Source organism: Bos taurus, chromosome 18 (assembly GCF_002263795.3).
Source record: "Bos taurus isolate L1 Dominette 01449 registration number 42190680 breed Hereford chromosome 18, ARS-UCD2.0, whole genome shotgun sequence".
NCBI classification, from domain to species: Eukaryota; Metazoa; Chordata; class Mammalia; order Artiodactyla; family Bovidae; genus Bos; species Bos taurus.
Genome location: NC_037345.1, coordinates 5,020,748 through 5,040,228, shown reverse-complemented (window position 1 = coordinate 5,040,228; position 19,481 = coordinate 5,020,748). Strand labels below are relative to the sequence as shown.

Below are 19,481 nucleotides of genomic sequence, written 5' to 3'. Positions count from 1 at the left end.
ACACGTATTATACGGCAGGCGTTGTCCTAAGGCTGTCACGTGGTTTACCTCCTGATCGGATGAGGCAGGGCTGAAGACTGCGGTTTTTTTTAATCAGTGGTTTACATAGCCAGACACCAGGCAGAAAAGAAAAGAGTGGTCTTCCCTTTAAAGTGGTTATAATCATGTGCTAAGTTTCCCCCCCCCCCATAACATATCATTATTCAAGGGAAATACAAAGTAAACCATCACGAACAGCTTATGAGTTGCCAAGTGGTAGTTCAATGGAACCATTCTGCTATATGACGTTAGGCTTGTACTGTGACTCTTCAATGCAATATTCAAATTGTTACTGTCATAGTGATTTCTCAGTAAACTAATGGCTTCCATATATCTGTGTTTTAGTTTACTTTTTTTTTTTTTAGTAATTGATTCTACTGTTTTCTTCTAGTTTAGCCTTTCTCTTTTACCTCTGTTCAACAAACTACAACAAAAGCCTCCCATGAGACTGGTTTTTTTTATAGCTCCATATTACAGATGAACGATGAGAGTTTTTTGCAGACACTTAAACTGAAGCAAAGAGAAGATCACGTCACTGATCTGACCCAAAAGTCATGCAGCCAGAGAGCAGCTGGACCTGGATGCGAACATAGCGAGGCTGACTCCAGATACAAATAGTTCATTCATTACACCTAAGTGCTACAAAGAAGACACTGAGTTATATAAGAGTGTGCAACAGGGGAAACCCACCAAGTCTGGGAATATTAGTCTAAGGTCTTTAAGTTCCAGTTTCCTTGGCTCTTACATGGGTTTAATATTAGGAACGGCTCCTTATGAGATTAAATAAAATAATAAGCAAGCAACCTACATGGCATGGTGCATGTAAACTGAGCAAAGAACAGTCAGTGCCAGCTCTTAAGAAGCCTGGTTCCTGATCTCCCATGGAATTCACACTTTAATGATCGAAAGCTAAATCTGTGACCCACTGAGTTTCATGAAGCAGAGGAAGAGCTGTCTAGTGAGGAAACTGATGGGTGGGAGAGGCTGTCTCATGGGCAGTGAGGGTCAATCCTTGGAAGCATTGAGAATCAAAGGATGCTGTCAGGAACATCATGGCTTGGACCAGAGGATCGCTCAGGTCTAATACCGGCATCCTCCTTTTTCAGAGTCATGCAAACCTAAAGCTCTATCGTAGCACCACAGAGTAGCTGATGACGTGCGGTGTAAACAGAGTGTGGGAAAAGAGTATCTCAACCACCGTGACAGTGATGGTCATACCACCCCAGACCACCCTGACAGTAATGGTCGTGCCATCCAGCAGAGTTGTCTGCTCCAGGCCTCTCATTTCATTATCAAAATGTCAAAAAGAGGGGTCAGCCATCAGATAAACCCTAATCTCAGAGTCCAGAGGTGGGAAACTTTTTAAAAAATATCTAATTCACCTCATTATTTGATTCTGTTAGGGAAAAGAAATTAGTTTTTGGCAACGCAGCCCAAATGATTCCTTTTCTGCAGTGCTCCCGGCAATAATTTTTCAAGGCTTCCTTGTAATCGATCAAGCCAAGACAGCTAGCTATTCCATGTGTTGCTGTGTGGAATTCTATCTCCAACATGATTGAAAATCATAAGTCAGACTTATAGAGGGCATATTAGTATTGGTTTTTCTCCCCAATCACGCCCTGACTAGAAACCCGTAGGTGGCTTCTTTTATTAGTGCAGCTGAAAGGACTGGAGGAGGGGTGGAGGAGATGATGGATCAATCTGACAATAAGCAAGCCAGGGCTAACTAGCAAAAGAAAGATCATACATAAGGGAAAATATATATAAACAGGCACAGTGATTCCTCCCTATAAACCAAGGTCAACCCATCCCTAAAATGATGGGTTGTTTATCCAGTGCTCAGGATTGATAGAGCAAACGGTATGCTCTTTTCCTTTGGGACCACGTGGAGGAATGAAGAACAGATTGTATTTCTTATACGCAGCATTTTCAGGGAGAGACGGTGCTGCCTCTGGTTATATTGCCTACCTGGGGACAGAAAATGTAAAGTCATAGAGAAGAAAAGAAAAAGCACAATTACTTCTCTCTGAACGTTTTTCTGCCGTGTTATCTGGAAACCACTGACAAAAAGACAGATGAGCTGGTTGAGGGGTCCAGACATTCATCATAATGAATTTGGAGCATATTGATATTTTCAAAGTATACTGAGGCTCTGAGGCACTGAGACCAAGCAGCAGGCTCAAAATCGATTCCGAGGGGATTTTGGCATTGCCTTTTACAGGATTTTTCTTCCTGTATTAACCATCCAATGCAGCATTTGCAGGTGGGGAGGAGGGGTAAAGATTGTGGGACTGTAGGAAGAATCAAAACTCTCTAGTGGTTTGAATTCAGGTTCACCTTCTACTTGCTCTCATTCTGACCGCATGGAAAACTACCAAACCCTTCTGAACTTCATCTCTAAGGGGATAATAATCTTTACGTTGCAGGGTTGTGATGGGGCTGAAAAACAGTAACTTGCCCATGTTTCTGGTTATGATGGATTCTCAAGTGTGAGGTCTCTTTGTCTCTCCGTGGGGAAGCACTAAAGTTTAATGAGAGCTCTTATGCCTGATTTCCAATGGCTTTTCTTGCTCTCAACTACCACAATTTTGTATAGTTGATTTGCCCATAGGTTTTTCAGTTTTCATAGACCAGATCCTATTTGATTTGCATGGTAATGGTAAATAGGATATTTTCAGTGATTAAAAATTTTGTTATTGGGAGTTATGTACATGTACAAAAACAGAATTATATAATAACCCTTTGTAGACTTGTCTTACTCCCCAAGCCACCAACCCATAGCCAATTCTGTCTTATTGTCAGATAACTCTACCCTTTGTCTTTAAATTTTTCATCCAAAAATGCCCTTTCTCAATGTCTGAAATAATGACTTATAAGTGATTAGAAGAAACAGAGGCTATTTCTCACCAACCTTTGCATTTTGTAATTAACTTCTGAGCCTGATGTGATGGCGAAATGGGAGCCACGAGTAGAGAGAGGAGGGGTGTACGCTTGGTTAACCCATGGCCAAATCCATAGTTGTATTCATTTTAATCTTTTTAAAAAAACATTTTTCTTTTTAAAAATCTTTTTAATAGCTATAAAGTGAATAAAGGGGATGTTAAGGTTTCCCCTGGCCACTTCATCAGACTGTTGCCAGGAGTTGTAACAAGATGGTCCCTGAGAAAGGCATGAGACACTGGGAAAGTCCTATCACTTATGAATATCGTGTGTGAAACAGATAGCTGATGGGAGCCGCTGACGGCACGGGGGGCTCCAGGCCATGCTCTGTGAGGGGTGGGGTGAGGCTGGGGGAGGTTCAGGAGTTGGGGACATATGTGTGCCCACGGCTGATTCACTCGTATGGCAGAAATCAACACACTACTATCGGGCAATTATCCTTCAATTGAAATAAATTTTAAAAAGCAAATAACAAGAAGACATGTTACAGATGATTTCAAATGCATTTTGCATAATGTTTTGTTTAATCTTGTATTATTTCAATAGATTCCAGATAAATATCACCCTTTCAGTCAGAAGTCAAAACATTACCTCAAATCCTTTAACGCTGTCCCCTAGGGCTTCAACAATCCCAGAACACTCAAATCCTGGCACCAGCGGGGTCTTGGGAGGGGTGTCGATATTCCCCTGGCGCACCATCAAGTCAATGAAGTTTAAACCACTGTAAACAGCAAAATGAAAAGAGAGAAATTCACGATGAGATGGAAAGAAAGCACTGGCTTGACTCTTCTTTCCTTCCCATCCCCTCCCTCCCCTTCCTCCCCCAGTTCCTCTCTTCTTTCTTTTTTAACTTTCTGGAAAAATGTGTCTAATAATAACGTTACTTAGCTAGATGTCACCAAGAAAGCAAAACAATTACCTCTCTAGACAACTCATGCTTTCTTAGCCCTTCAAATGGCATCTGCAGCGTTCACGCTCTAATTCCAAGAGAGAGCCTCATTGTCCCCACTCACAGCCTCCTTACTCTAACTCTAAAAATGTATTGACCAACCTGGTCATTAGCCATTCTAGCACTTAATTGAGGGGAAAAAAAATACTAGGAAGAGCTTATAAGAAGAAACACAGAAAGCAGCCAGACATAATGGCCACCCACCTATCTATGAAAAAGAAAGAGAAGAAAAGATCTAACTTAAAAGGTCTCAAATAGACTGTCACAAGTAGCTCAGCTGGTAAAGAATCCACCTGCAATGCAGGAGACCCAGGTTCCATTCCTGGGTTGGGAAGAGCCTCTGGAGAAGGGACAGGCTACCCACTCCAGTGTTCTTGGGCTTCCTTTGTGGCTCAGCTGGTAAAGAATCCACCTGCAATGTGGGAGACCTGGGTTCTATCCCTGGATTGGGAAGATCCCCCGGAGAAGGGAACAGCTACCCACTCCAGTACTCTGGCCTGGAGAATTCCAGGGTCACAGAGTCAGACATGACTGGGTAACTTTCGCTTTCACTTTCAACCATCTCACAGACTTACACCAGCACCGCGACATAAAGGCCAGCCGTAATGGTGACCGTGAGCCATCAAGAGACCAGGCTGGGTGCGCCTGCAGGACGGTGACTCGAAAGAGAGAGGTCAAAGGGACAGGCCAGTGGGTGTGGGAAGACTGGAAGGCTTGTTTCAAAAACCTGAGTTGTCTCTGGCTGAGAGAAATTGTTTGGTATTCTCTATAGACATATTACTTTTGAAGTAAGAAAGTTATCATTAAACTATATCAAAGTCATTGCCTTGGAAATCCACATACTTGATTGTAATGATGCTACCAATGTTCCAAACTATTGGTTGTTTTTTTAAGAGCTACAATTGAGAATTGCATTTAACAGCTGTGAAGGAATGAAGTGAGAAAGCATGTATGTGAAATACACGAGCATGTATTTTTTTCGCACATGTGGCTCTAACGTACTTCCTGTTTTCACAAGCTGCCATCTAAGGAAGACATGGGTTGGAGAAACCAAAGTCCTCGGTCTGGCCCAAGGCCTATTGGCCTCTGACCACAGCTTCTCTCGCAAGCAGAAGACTTGAACTCTTTCTTAAACACAGCTTGTCCATTTCTTCCTCAGCCTCTTTGCAGCCAGGGACACAGGACATCTACCTTCCACCTCTGGTCTCCACTTGTCAGTCTCATCCCTAGCAATGGACAGGGGCAAGGAGGGTGACTTCCTTGAAAGGCGGATTAGAGTCACCCCTTTCTCAAGGTTTTTCTAGTCACAAATGAGGCCAGATTCACATATTCCCCCCACCGAAGTATCTCTGACGTGTGCCCTTTCTGAAGACAGCTGCATGCCTCACACTTCTTGGCTCCCAGAATACCTGGCATGCCTCATACCCACAGCAACACAGTAGGTACTCAAGCAACACACACTGAATCAAAGAATATTCATGAATATTCAAAAACACGTGCTGCCAGGTTGAGTACTAACACCTTTTAGAAAACAGCCAAGGGATGCTCAGAGTCATGGACACCCTTCTGAAATGTGTGTGTAGACTTCCAACGATCCTGTTTCGATGTTTAATAGTTCTTAGGGCCACTTAGTAACCAAAATGTTCTCCAATAATGTGGCTGAATAAAGTCTCAATTCCACGACTTCTCCCTGGGTAACCTTGGGTCGGTTATGCAACCTCTCTAAGCCTCAGTTTCCTCATCTGTGAAATGGGAGTTATGAGAGCACCCGTATCACAGGGTTGTTGGGAAAACTGATGAGAGTCAGGCATTGTGCCAAGTAAAAAGTACGTATTCAATAATAATAATATCTGTGTCTTCTATTAAGAAGGCTGAAGTGTGAGATATATTTTGGGAAGATTGCCATTAAATGAGAGTGAAAAATCGTTTCAGAGCTGAAATGGGAAAACTTGAGCTATCTGTAAGCTTTGCTTCTGTGAAATAGCCCATTTTCCGACACAATCAAATAAATAAAACATCACTGTATAACAATAAAAGGAATTTCTACGTCCCAAATCAAACACTCCATCTCATGTCACACATATTTCAGCTCACCGTGTTATATCCTCCATGTGAAAACTTATGATTTCCCAAGACCCCTGATGGAGAAATGGCAGAAGAGATGACTTGACAGTGCTGTAAACGCGCCAGCCCCTTGGACAAGGTTTCAGCCGAGATGCCTGTCACACTGCTCTGTAGGGCAGCCTTCAGTTTCCATCCAGCATGAGGTGGGTGCAGTGATTATAAATGAGGAGGCAGCTACTCAATGCCAGAGAGAAGGGCCAAGACTTATAGAGCCTTATATAAGGGCTTAGCCTCTATAAGGGCCAAGACCTTACAGAGCCAGGAGCACCCCGTTTTCTCAGTGAGGCATGCACTCAGGATTGTGGAGGAAGCCAGTCACCTTCAGGATGGAAACATGAAGGAGGTGTGTCCCACGTGAGGGGGGATGGGTCAGTGTTGTTTATCTCAGCAGAGAGGAGGTGACGAGGTGGTGACGAAGCACCTTTATGCTACATCAGACCTGTTTCATGGTGTCTGCCCACACCTCCTCCTCAAATGGAGCCAGCCAGCATTTACTGAGGGCCTCATTTGGGGCAGAAACTGGGATAAACATTTTCCTTTTGTTATTTAAGACTCAACAACACTCCTACAAAGTATGAACTATCATACCCACTTTTCAGATGAGGAAACTTAGGCTCAACAAGTTACTTGTGTAAAGTCTCATCTGTGGAAACTGTCGAAGTCAGGATTCAAATCCAAGCCAAGTCCAGAACCTGGGACCTCACAGATGACACCCTAGTGCCTCTTCACAGGGACTCCATCCACTGCCCTTGATGAAGGGGGGCACATCCAGGGCCCACATTTATAACTTCCTATCTCTTTGCCAGCTGACTGTACCAATGGTTGGACCCAGTGTTGGAGGAGTGGCCAATCCTAGTTTGAGCAGGAGCGCATGCAGCATAAAGCAAATGAGCTGGTCCAAGAACTGGATCTCAGAAACCATGAATTGGAAAACATGCATCAAGAGAACAACTTGGTACCAGAGAGGATGTCAAAAGATAGGACTGAGCCAGGTCGCAGAGCCAACCCAGCAGCTTCCACCAGGGTCAGCTATACACACCTCACTGCTGAATTACCAAGGATGGAAGAGCCCACTCTCGACCTGTGGTGCCTCCTTGCCCCATGTGCCCCCTGTCGTCAGATACCTAAGGGGTCCTTGGATACTTCACATACGTGTTTATAACAGAGCTCTTCGTTGGGTTATGTGTGTGGTTTCTGCCTCATGAACCCAAAATACAAATGAAAACAAATACTAGAATCAATATCCGTAAATCACTCACTGGACAACCATTAATGACCTCATTTTTTCCCCCCAAGCAAAACAAGTAACATTGTTTAGCAATAATAAGTTCCTTGCCCAAGACCACACAGACAGTGAATGGTGAAGGAAAGGACTTAAACTTGGGTCTGTCAAACACGTTTTTCTTCCCACTCCCTCAGGAAAAAACAGGGGCATATCAAGCCATGCATCATCATTATAATAGTTTCTAATTTTCTCTAAAATTCCCTGGTGGCTCAGATAGTAAAGCACCTGTCTACAATGCAGGAGACCTGGGTTCAATCCCTAGGTCGGGAAGATTCCCTGGAGAAGGAAACGGCAACCCACTCCAGTACTCTTGCCTAGAAAATCCCATGGACGGAGGAGCTTGGTGCAGGCTACTGTCCATGGGGTCGCAGAGTCGGGCACGGCTGAGCCACTTCACTTTCCCCTTTGGGAATTCTGAGGCGGGGGGGCAATGACTATGCCTGATGATTCGGGCCCACACCAGGGGTGACCATCAGATGTCTTTCTTGCTGACTTTTTATGTGACTCTCTTAAACATCTGAAGTGAAGTGAAGTGAAGTCGCTCAGTCGTGTCTGACTCTTTGCGACCCCATGGACTGTAGCCTACTATGCTCCTCTGTCCATGGGATTTTCCAGGCAAGAGTACTGGAGTGGGTTGCCATTTCCTTCTCCAGGGGATCTTCCTGACCCAGGAATCGAACCCAGCTCCCCTGCACTGTAGGCAGATGCTTTACTGTCTGAGCCACCGGGGAAGTCCACCAGGGAAGTCCTTAAACATCTGAGGGCACTGCAAAAAGAAATAGTACTGCAAGGTGCTCGATGCAAAAATGCAACCTTGTGTTTCTCCAAGACTGACACAGTTAGAAAGGTAAGGCTTTTGTTCCCTCCCATATTGAATTATTAGTCAAATAAGAGGCTTAAAGTGTTATTACTGAGATTTACAGTGTTTCAGACATATAGCAAAGTGATTTAGTTTTTTATATATGTATACATACATATATATCATGTGTATATATATATACATATATATATATATATATATGTACACACACAGTTTTTCAGATTCTTTCCCACCATAGATTATTAAAAGATATTAAACATAGCTATGGTTTTTCCAATAGTCATGTATGGATGTGAGAGTTGGACTGTGAAGAAAACTGAGCACCGAAGAATTGATGCTTTTGGACTGTGGTGTTGGAGAAGACTCTTGAGAATCCCTTGGACTGCAAGGAGATCCAACCAGTCCATTCTGAAGGAGATCAGCCCTGGGTCTTCTTTGGAAGGACTGATGCTAAAGCTGAAACTCCAGTACTTTGGCCACACTGGGAGGGATTGGGGGCAGGAGGAGAAGGGGACAACAGAGGATGAGATGGCTTGATGGCATCACCAACTCGATGGACGTGGGTCTGGGTGAACTCCGGGAGTTGGTGACAGGGAGGTCTGGCGTGCTGTGATTCATGGGGTCGCAAAGAGTCGGACATGACTGAGCAACTAAACTGAACTGAAACATAGCTCCTTTGCTGTAGTAGGTCCCTTTTTTAATCTATTTGATAGACAGTAGTGTATATCCGCTAATCCTAAATTCCTAAATTTATCCCTCCACCCCCCGCCTCCTCTTTGGTGACCATATGTTTGTTTTCTTTGTGAGTCTATTTTTGTTTTTTAAATAAGCTCAAATGTGTCAGTTTTCAGATTGCACATATAAATGACACTGTATGATACTTGTCTTTCTCTGTCTTGCTTGCCTCACTTAGTATGATGGTCTGTGAGCTCATCCATGCTGCTGCAGATAGCGTCATTTCGTTCTTTTTTATGGCTGAGTGATCTTCCATCATACGTATGCATGTATCAGGTGTGTGTGTGTGTGCTCAGTCGCTTCAGTGTCGTCCGACTCTCTGCAGCCCTATGGACTGCAGCCCGCCAGGCTCCTCTGTCCGTGGGATTCTCCAGGCAAGAATACTGGAGTGGGTTGCCATGGCCTCCTCCAGGGGATCTTTCCAACCCAGGGATTGATTCCATGTTTCTTATGTCTCCTGCACTGGCAGGCGGGTTCTTTACCACTAGCACCACCTGGGAAGCCCAGGCATGTACCACATCTTCTTTATCCATTCATCTGTTGATGGGCATTTAGATTCTTCCCACGTCTTCACTATTGTAAACAGCACTGCAATTAACATAGGGGTGTGTATCTTCTCAAAGTATAGTTCTATGCCCAGGAGTGGCATTGCAGGATCAAATGGCAACTCTATTTTTAGATTTTTAAGGAATCTCCCTGATGTTCTCCATAGGGGCTGTACCAATTTACATTGCCACCAACAATGTAGGTGGGCTCCCTTTTCTGTATACCCTCTTCAGCATTTATTATTTGTAGGTTTTTCAGTGATGCCATTCTGATACTTCATTGTGGGCTTGAGTTACATTTCATTACTAATTAGCAATGTTAGGCATCTTTTCACCTGCCTGTTGCTTGTTTTGAATGTCTTCTCTGGAGAAATGTCTGTTTAGGTCTTTGGCCCACTTTTGGATTGGATTACTTGGTTTGTTGATATTGGATTGTATGAGCTGTTTGTATAATTTGGAAATCTGTCACTTGTCAGTTGTACCATTTGCAAATATTTTTTCCAAGACTGTAGGTTGTCTTTTCATTTTGTTTATGGTTTCCTTTGCCGTGCAAAAGCTTCTGAGTTATTTCTTCAAGGACACCAGTAAGTGGATGACTGAAAAATCAGCCCAGCTATCAGTTCAGTTAGTCAGTTCAGTTACTCAGTCGTATCCAACTCTTTGCGACCCCATGAATCGCAGCTCGCCAGGCCTCCCTGTCCATCACCAACTCCTGGAGTTACTCAGACTCGTGTCCATCGAGTCAGTGATGCCATCCAGCCATCTCATCCTCTGTCGTCCCCTTCTCCTCCTGCCCCCAATCCCTCCCAGCATCAGACTCTTTTCCAATGAGTCAACTCTTTGCATTAGGTGGCTAAAGTACTGGAGTTTCAGCTTCAGCATCAGTCCTTCCAATGAACACCCAGGACTGATCTCTTTTAGAGTGGACTGGTTGGATCTCTTGCAGTCCAAGAGACTCTCAAGAGTCTTCTCCAACACCACAGCTCAAAAGCACCAATTCTTCGGCTCTCAGCTTTCTTCACTGTCCAACTCTCACATACATACATGACCACTGGAAAAACCATAGCCTTGACTAGATGGACGTTTGTTGACAAAGTAAAGTCTCTGCTTTTCAATGTGCTATCTAGGTTGGTCATAACTTTCCTTCCAAGGAGTAAGTGTCTTTTAATTTCATGGCTGCAATCACCATCTGCAGTTATTTTGGAGCCCAAAAAAATAAAGTCTGACACTGTTTCCACTGTTTCCCCATCTATTTCCCATGAAGTTATGGGACCAGATGCCCAGCTATAGTTTATTAATTTTCCAGTTTGAGAGAAAATTGGCCCAAAGAGGGATTTAGCAAAGAAGAGCAAGTAGATGTGGAGAAAGTCCCCTTCTATTTTCCAGGTGAAGATAAGGTGAAGGTTGCTCATGGGAAAGGGTTTTGGATTTCCTGCCGTCTTGTTCTTCCCAGAGGCCATCAGTGTCCTCGGCACAGATCACTAGACAAAGGACAATGTGATGAAAATCTTGAAAATCTTCCAGAATCCTACTTCTCTACTAATGCACCTCAATAGACCCCAATCATATATTTTGACCTCACACTCAATAGGAATCCCTAATCTTGTCCCATCTGGTTCAGTTGAGAGATACGTGGTCACAGAAACCACCTTCAGAAACCCCCTGTTTTACTTTCTGAGGGATTGTTGAACATATCATTTGTTACAATATACGTTCTCTTCTTTATGAAGACTGGGGATTTTCCCTCAAATTTCAACACAGAGGTTTAGTTTACATGGGTCTCACAGGCCCAGCACAGTTTAGAAACTGATCATATTTGTTTCTTTTCATTGGCTACTAGGAAGCTCCAGGCCAAAGTTGTAGCACCCCTCCCTGAAACAGCAGCGCTTTCTGGAATTCATTCTCTATGTCATTCTAACACTCACCATCATCTTAACTTTCTGAATGCTTTGGGGTTGCCATTTTTAAAAGTCTTAGGCTCTGTTATCTTAGATCTCAAACTTGATTGTACACCAGAATTCTGAGGAGTTCTTATTAAAACAGATGGCCGGGTCCCACTCCTGCACTGTTGACTAAGCTGGTCTAGGGCGAGGGTCAAGAAAGCTATGGTACATATACACAATGGAGTATTAGCCATTAAAAAGAATACATTTGAATCAGTTCTAATGAGGTGGATGAAACTGGAGCCTATTATACAGAGTGAAGTAAGCCAGAAAGAAAAACATCAATACAGTATACTAATGCATATATATGGAATTTAGAAAGATGGTAACAATAACCCTGTGTATGAGACAGCAAAAGAGACACTGATGTATAGAACAGTCTTATGGACTCTGTGGGAGAGGGAGAGGGTGGGAAGATATGGGAGAATGGCATTGAAACATGTAAAATATCATGTATGAAACCTGTTGCCAGTCCAGGTTCAATGCATGATACTGGATGCTTGGGGCTAGTGCACTGGGACGACCCAGAGGGATGGTATGGGGAGGGAGGAGGGAGGAGGGTTCAGGATGGGGAACACATGTATACCTGTGGCGGATTCATTTTGATATTTGGCAAAACTAATACAATTTTGTAAAGTTTAAAAAAAATTTTAAAAAAATAAAGAAAAAAAAAAGAATCTGCATTTCTAACAAGCTTCCAGCTGCTGCTGCCGCCGCTGCTCTAAAAAACACACTTAGAGAGCTGCTGCTGTACCATTTCTTTTAAAGCTATCTCAAGTTGTCTTTGGGATGAGACAAGGTAAAAATTAATAGATGATGATTAAGTAGATAAGAAAATGAAAAGCTCTCTCATAGTCCTCTAAGGCAGCTGAATTTTTTGATCCTAGTCCAAAGAATTATATTACTCTTGTTAAATGTGGTCTTATTAGATTAGGTTCATCATTCTGATTTGTCTGGCTCTTTCCTGGATCCTAATTCTTTCATCCAAAAAATTGGCTCTTCCTTTTGGATATGTAGCCTCTGAGAATGCAGATATCAAGCCATTGACTTTTCTGTCCAAATTGCTGATAAAAATTTTGGACTGGCTGTCACATTCCTGGTTACTAAGGGTATCTGTGAAGACCACAACGAGATGTCATGGAGGAAATTCAAGATATAGAACCAGTGGACATGTTTTAAGTTTCTTCAATTCATGGACTCTATGATTCTCTGAAACATCTCCAAGATACTGGCATGGCCAAAAAGTCCTTCCAGGTTTTTCCAGAGCAAACTTCTTGGCCAACCCAATACTTTGAATTCATGTTTAACAAGATCTGTGTAAGTTAGTGAGCCCCACTCTTCGTGAGCCAAGGCAGTCAACCCCCCTCCCCATTCCCAGCAGAAGTTGCTGACCACGTGGGCGCAGTCTGAGCAAGTTTCAGGTACAGTAATTTTCTGGATGCATGTCATGACCATCAAAGCTCCCCCCTCCCGTGCACACACACACACAAATCCCCCTTCCCCGGCCCACAAATCCCCAAATATGCACACTCTGGTCCTAGCTCTGAGAGTGTTTTACCCAGGCACACATTCTCATGTGTGATCAGCACTGAGAAAAATTGCTCTAAGTAGCCTCAAATCAGCTGTTCCCACAAGAAGACTTTTTAAGAAGAGATAGGTCCTTTCTGTGATGGGTTCTCATGTAGGGCTTTGTGATGGTTTGAGGGGCCCAATAAACTAGCAGATCTCTAGAAACCCTTATTTTAATTCTTCAGATGATAGGGATGGGGAGAAAAGGAATTATTTGTGGCTAAGTCTTGTAATAGATAACATTTATGGGGTGCATACTATGTATCAGACATGGTGTTAAATGTCTGTAAGTGTGATACTTAATTTTTACAGCAACCATAACAAGGCTGAGAGATACACATTGCCCAGATTTTACAGAGATCAATACGGAGGCACATTAAGGTTTATAAAGCCAAGAGGTGAAGGCAAGTGATGTCTCCAGAGGCTACTGCCCTTTGCTTTCCTTTCAAGAGACCATCACTCAATGTTTCCAGTTACAGAGAGGGGACTTCTCAACTCACATGTCACACTGAGCACTTACTATGTCCTGAGCAGATACTTAGTACTGGATGTCTAAGAACTGGGGGCTCAGTTTCTCATGGGGAAACAGAATCGTGAAAGCTGATCACAACACAGTGGGATGAGTGGTTCGATAGAAGTGTAGCCAGAGAGCTCACCTGGCCACCAGGAGACGGACTCACAGACAAGATAACCGTGGAGTCAGAACAAGGACCCTCAACAAGGTTTTCTCAAAGAACTCTTAGCTTTGGTGACACCCTCTGTGAAAGTGATGGCTTCCCTGATAGCTCAGTTGGTAAAGAATCCGACTGCAATGCAGGAGACCCTGGTTCAATTCCTGGGTCGGGAAGATCCTCTAGAGAAGGGATAGGCTACCCACTCCAGTATTCTGGCCTGGAGAATTCCATGGTCTGTATAGAGTCAGACATGGGATCACAAAGAGTCAGACACGAATGAGCAATTTCCATAAGAAAGTGAAAGTGAAAGTCGCTCAGTCATGACTCTTTGTGACCCCAAGGACTATATAGTCCATGGAATTCTCCTGCATTGCAGGCGGATTCTTTACCGACTGAGCTACCAGGGAAGTTCTATAGTCAGAGCTAAACGTAAACCCTTAGCTATTGCTTTCTGGCTTCTCCACAAGGGGGTTGCTTAATCTCCCTGAATCTTAGTTCTTTCATCTCAAACATGCGTCGGTAGCAGCCTCGCGCTGTCAGGGTTGGTGTGGATTGCACGTGACAGGACCTTGTGAAGCGGGGTGCCTCGCACACCGCAGTGCTCAGTGAGCGTGAGCTGCTGTCGTTGTCATCAGCACACAGAGAAGGCGTCATGGGTCAGGCTCCCTGGGAAGCAGACTGCGAGACTCAGCTTTGCATGCAGGAGGGTCGATAGGAGGCACCCCAGAGAACAACACCTACCCAGGGGTGAGGGAAGCTGGACTGAGTGGATGGAGAGGTTGAAACACTGACGTGGTAGTAAAAAAGGACACGATTTATCCGTGGAAAGTTCTAGAGCTAGGATGGGACCTCAAGTCATGATGAATCCAGGCAAGGGGGCTGGACCTTTTTACCTCATGTCAACTGCTCATTGGATGAGAGCTGTCCCCGGGAGGAGCTCTGATCTCAGGCAAGGGTACTTCCTTCTGCTGAGGGCAACTCCTCAGCAGGGACCTAGCTGCGAGCCCCCAGCAGCCAGCACTCACTGTAGCTGGGGGAAGGCGCTCTTCAGTCCTAAAAGGGGGTCCTGGGTGGTATACCCCAGCATCCACCATGAGAGGGGTGTTATGGCCTTCCTTTGCAGGGCTTTATTCCTCTGCTGGCCCAGAGCAGTGGTCACTGATGGTGAGAATTTACAGAGGTGTCCTTTGCATGGTGGTTTCTGAGAAGGAAAGGTGTAGGGTTCTTACAACCAATGCTGGGAAGGAAGAAGAGGATGGTATCTTCAAACTGGGATCTGAGGATGAGAGGCAAAGAGGGAAGGGAAAGGGAGGACTTGAAGAGATCAAAGTGTCAAGGACACGACAAACTAAGAAAAAAAGAGAAGGGGAAAGGCGGACAAACTATCAAAACACACGCAGGAGTTGATCTTAAATGTTCTCACTATAGAAAAGAAACGGTGACTTTCTGATAGCATGGAGGCGACTAATGGGTTGGTGGTAATCATTTTGCAATTCACAACCGTATCAAATCAACACTTTAAACTTACACAATGTTATGCATCAGTCATCTCTCAGTGACGCTGGGGCAAAGGGAAAACAGTCTTCCACAGGGTTTACTAGATTATTTTCAGCTATGAAAACCATACACGCAGGGTTAGTGAACTGCTTGGGGAAATCCATGAAAAATAGTAGCTCGGGGCTTTCTCTGTGTCTAGAAGGCGGGGATCACTGGATACTGGTAGAGACCCAGACACCAGAGGGAACACGGTCAGACGCCACGCGGGGAGTCTAGAATTCCCTCTGCTTGGTGAACTCACTGCCCAGCAGCCATTGCAGCCTGGCCCGGAGGCTCCCAATGTGTGGCTTTGCGCTGAGCCACAGCAGCCCGGAAGCTGTGCCCTTGCTTTTTTTTTTTTTAACATTTTTAATTTTTATTTATTTGGTGGTTACCTCAAACTGCTTTGCCCTTTGTTCAGCTCTCCTCTGGCTGCTGCGATATTCCTCAAAGCACTGAATTCTGAACCCAAGGGGGTGGCGCCAAAGAAACACAGGTTTGAGTCATTCCCTCATTTCCCCGGAACTCAAGATTTTGGTTTTGTTTCTTAATCACAGCTGATAGCTTAAAAACATCTAGGACCATAATCATTGATCTCAGAAAATCTTGCTCCCAATTCTTCTTCGTCGTCTTTTTTTAGCCCTATTTTTTTGGCTTTGTTTAAGCAAAATGGGTGTCTGAGGAGGCCTTACAAATATCTGGGAAAAGAAGAGAAGTGAAAAGCAAAGGAGAAAAGGAAAGATATACCCATTTGAATGCAGAGTTCCAAAGAATAGCAAGGAGAGATAAGAAAGCCTTCCTCAGTGATCACTGCAAAGAAATAGAAGAAAACAATAGAATGGGAAAGATTTGAGAGATCTCTTCAAGAAAATTAGAGATACCAAGGGAACATTTCATGCAAAGATGGGCTCAATAAAGGACAGAAATGGTAGGGACCTAACAGAAGCAGAAGATATTAAGAAGAGATGGCAAGAATACAAAGAACTGTACAAAAAAGATCTTCATGACCCAGATAATCATGATGCTGTGATCACTCAGGACACTTTTTTTTTTTTTTTTTAGGCTTACTTGTTCAGTCGCGCTGAGGGGAGGGAGGGAGGAATGCTGCAAACAAATAACACTGGCGTGGGCTCGCAGTGCCTCAGCCACCCTGGGTCTGCCCCCGCTCACGGCGCGTGTAGCCACCCTGCCCACACTGCTCGGGCTCTAGGTTGTTCCGCCGGGAACAATCCGAGGTTGGCCCTGGGTTGCATGCACCTCCCAGGTCCAAGCCGCTCAGGTTCAGGCACTCGGGTAGTCCTCAGAGGCGCAGACTCAGTTGGGCCTGCGTTTTGTGCTCTTCCCAGGTCCGAGCAGCTCAGGTGATGAGGTGTTTGGCGAGCGCCAATGCTGCGACTTATCGCCTCCCCGCCACTCAGTTATCTGGGTGTAAAACCGGTGCACCTTCTCAGGCAGATGTTGACCATCCCGACCCCCAAGAAGTTTTAGTTAGCAAAGAACCTGCTTACAGTTTTATAGATAATGTCTCTCTGGGGCTGCGATTGCCCCCTTCCGGCTCTGGCTGCCTGTCACCGGAGGGGGAAGGTCTGCAGCCGGCTATCTCTGTTCAGTCCTTTGTTCCGTGCGCAGACATCCTGGAATGTGAAGTCAAGTGGGCCTTAGAAAGCATCACTACGGACAAAGCTAGTGGCGGTGATGGAATTCCAGTTGAGCTATTTCAAATCCTAAAAGATGATGCTGTGAAAGTGCTGCACTCAATATGCCAGCAAATTTGGAAAACTCAGCAGTGGCCACAGGACTGGAAAAGGTCAGTTTTCATTCCAATCCCAAAGAAAGGCAATGCCAAAGAATGCTCAAACTACCGCACAATTGCACTCATCTCACACGCTAGTAAAGTAATGCTCAAAATTCTCCAAGCCAGTCTTCAGCAATACATGAACTGTGAACTTCCAGATGTTCAAGCTGGTTTTAGAAAAGGCAGAGGAACCAGAGATCAAATTGCCAACATCCGCTGGAGCATCGAAAAAGCAAGACTTCCAGAAAAACATCTATTTCTGCTCTACTGACTATGCCAAGGCCTTTGACTGTGTGGATCACAAGAAACTGTGGAAAATTCTGAAAGAGATGGGAATATCAGACCACCTGACCTGCCTCTTGAGAAACCTGTATGCAGGTCAGGAAGCAACAGTTAGAACTGGACATGGAATAACAGACTGGTTCCAAATAGGAAAAGGAGTATGTCAAGGCTATATATTGTCACCCTGCTTATTTAACTTCTATGCAGAGTACATCATGAGAAACGCTGGGCTGGAGGAAGCATAAGCTGGAATCAAGATTGCTGGGAGAAATATCAATAACCTCAGATATGCAGATGACACCACCCTTATGGCAGAGAGTGAAGAAGAACTAAAGAGCCTCTTGATAAAAGTGAAAGAGGAGAGTGAAAAAGTTGGCTTAAAGCTCAACATTCAGAAAACAAAGATCATCGCATCCAGTCCCATTACTTCATGGGAAATAGATGGGGAAACACTGGCTGACTTTATTTTTCTGGGCTCCAAGATCACTGCAGATGGTGATTACAGCCATGAAATTAAAAGATGCTTACTCCTTGGAAGGAAAGTTATGACCAACCTATACAGCATATTTAAAAGCAGAGACATTACTTTGCCAACAAAGGTCCATCTACTCAAGGCTATGGTTTTTCCAGTGGCCATGTATGGATGTAAGAGTTGGACTGTGAAGAAAGCTGAGTGCAGAAGAATTGATGCTTTTGAACTGTGGTGTTGGAGAAGACTCTTAAGAATCTCTTGGACTGTAAGAGATCCAACCAGTCCATCCTAAAGGAGATCAGTCCTGGGTGTTCATTGGAAGGACTGATGTTGAAGCTGAAACTCCAATACTTTGACCACCCGATGGGAAGAGGTGACTCATTTGAAAAGACCCTGATGCTGGGGAAAGATTGAGGGCAGGAGGAGAAGGGGACGACAGAGGATGAGATGGCTGGATGGCATTACCAACTCTACGGACATGGGTTTGGGTGGACTCTGGGAGTTGTTGATGGACAGGGAGGCCTGGCATGCTGTGGTTCATGGACTTGCAAAGAGTCAAACATGACTGAGCGACTGAACTGAACTAAAGCACCCATTTTATTATGTCAAGACTATGAAAAGAGATCGATACAAATCTGCTACGGAAGGAAAAACTCATGTCTAAAGCAAAGAAAACTTTCATGCACATCTCAAATGGCACCTTTTACTGGAGAACAAACAGAATTGTCCTGGGTGGACCTCAGGAGAGAGAAACCACCTGAGCTCCATCTGAGGTTGGGAAGAGTGTGTTAGGACAGATGCAGATAACAATCTAGTGGTTACCAGTGGGGAGAGAAGGGAGAATGGCAAGGAAGGGGTAGAGAATGAAGAGGTAAAAACTGCCATGTGTAAATAAACGGGCTCCCCAGTTGGTGCTAGTGGTGAAGAACCCGTCTTCCAATGAAGGAAACATAAGAGACACGAGTTCGATCCCTGGGTTAGGAAGGTTCCCTGGAGGAGGGCATGGCAGCCCACTCCAATACTCTTGCCTGGAGAATCGCTATGGATCGAAGAGCCTGTCAGGCTATGGTCCATAGGGTCGCAAAGAGTTGGGAATGACTGAAGCAACTTAGCACACACAGCACATAAAATAAATGAGCTACAAGTACATATTGTCCAACACATGGAATGCAGCCAACAGTTCACAGTAACTATACATGAAGTATACTTTTAAAACTGTGAATCACTATGCTATGTACCTGGAACTTACATAATATTGTACATCAACTATACCTAAATAAAAAAGGAATGCAAAAATAAAAAATTATAGAAAAGAGGGAGTAACCTCCAAACAAATAGTTTTGCTTCTGCTAAGATCTTAGTCAGTTAGCATGCGGACTGCTCTTCAAATCCTTCAACCAAGAATAAACAACTAAAATATGACATTTGAATTGACTAAATGATTTCAAGTGATATGTAAGCAAAAGAGACAGAAGGGAAATTTTCAACTAAAAAAATATTCAGTTCCACCGTATTTTCTAAACAGACTGTCATCTTTGCTGCTAAAACATAGCATGGGATAGTGTTAAGAGTCCAAATTCTAAAATGAACTTCCTGGCTTAAAAATCTGACTCCTCTACTTAACAACGCAACAAAACCCACAGAACCAGAAAACTTTTCAGTTACGACTCCACCATTTTCCTTCTGTCCGCATAGAAAATAAATATAAAGATTTTTTTTTAAGTGTGTTATGGATGCTCAGGCTACCTTCTTCCCACCCCTGGCCATGGCTCC

The 19,481-nt window shown here is 44.1% G+C and overlaps 1 protein-coding gene and 1 non-coding gene across 3 annotated transcripts in view; one reads left to right on the top strand and one right to left on the bottom strand.

Annotated features, from left to right (window-relative positions):
• The window catches only part of VAT1L (vesicle amine transport 1 like), a 164,953-nt gene that overhangs the window by 129,594 nt on the left and 15,878 nt on the right, over positions 1-19,481 (bottom strand). For both annotated transcript variants that reach the window (XM_059876991.1, NM_001046624.2), the window contains exon 2: positions 3,571-3,700. In XM_059876991.1, the coding sequence (XP_059732974.1) occupies positions 3,571-3,700 (130 nt within the window). The remainder of the gene's footprint in view (positions 1-3,570; positions 3,701-19,481) is intronic.
• On the top strand, positions 65-220 carry LOC112442427 (small nucleolar RNA SNORA15). The gene has a single exon (XR_003030521.1). It is a non-coding gene; the product is annotated as a small nucleolar RNA SNORA15 (small nucleolar RNA).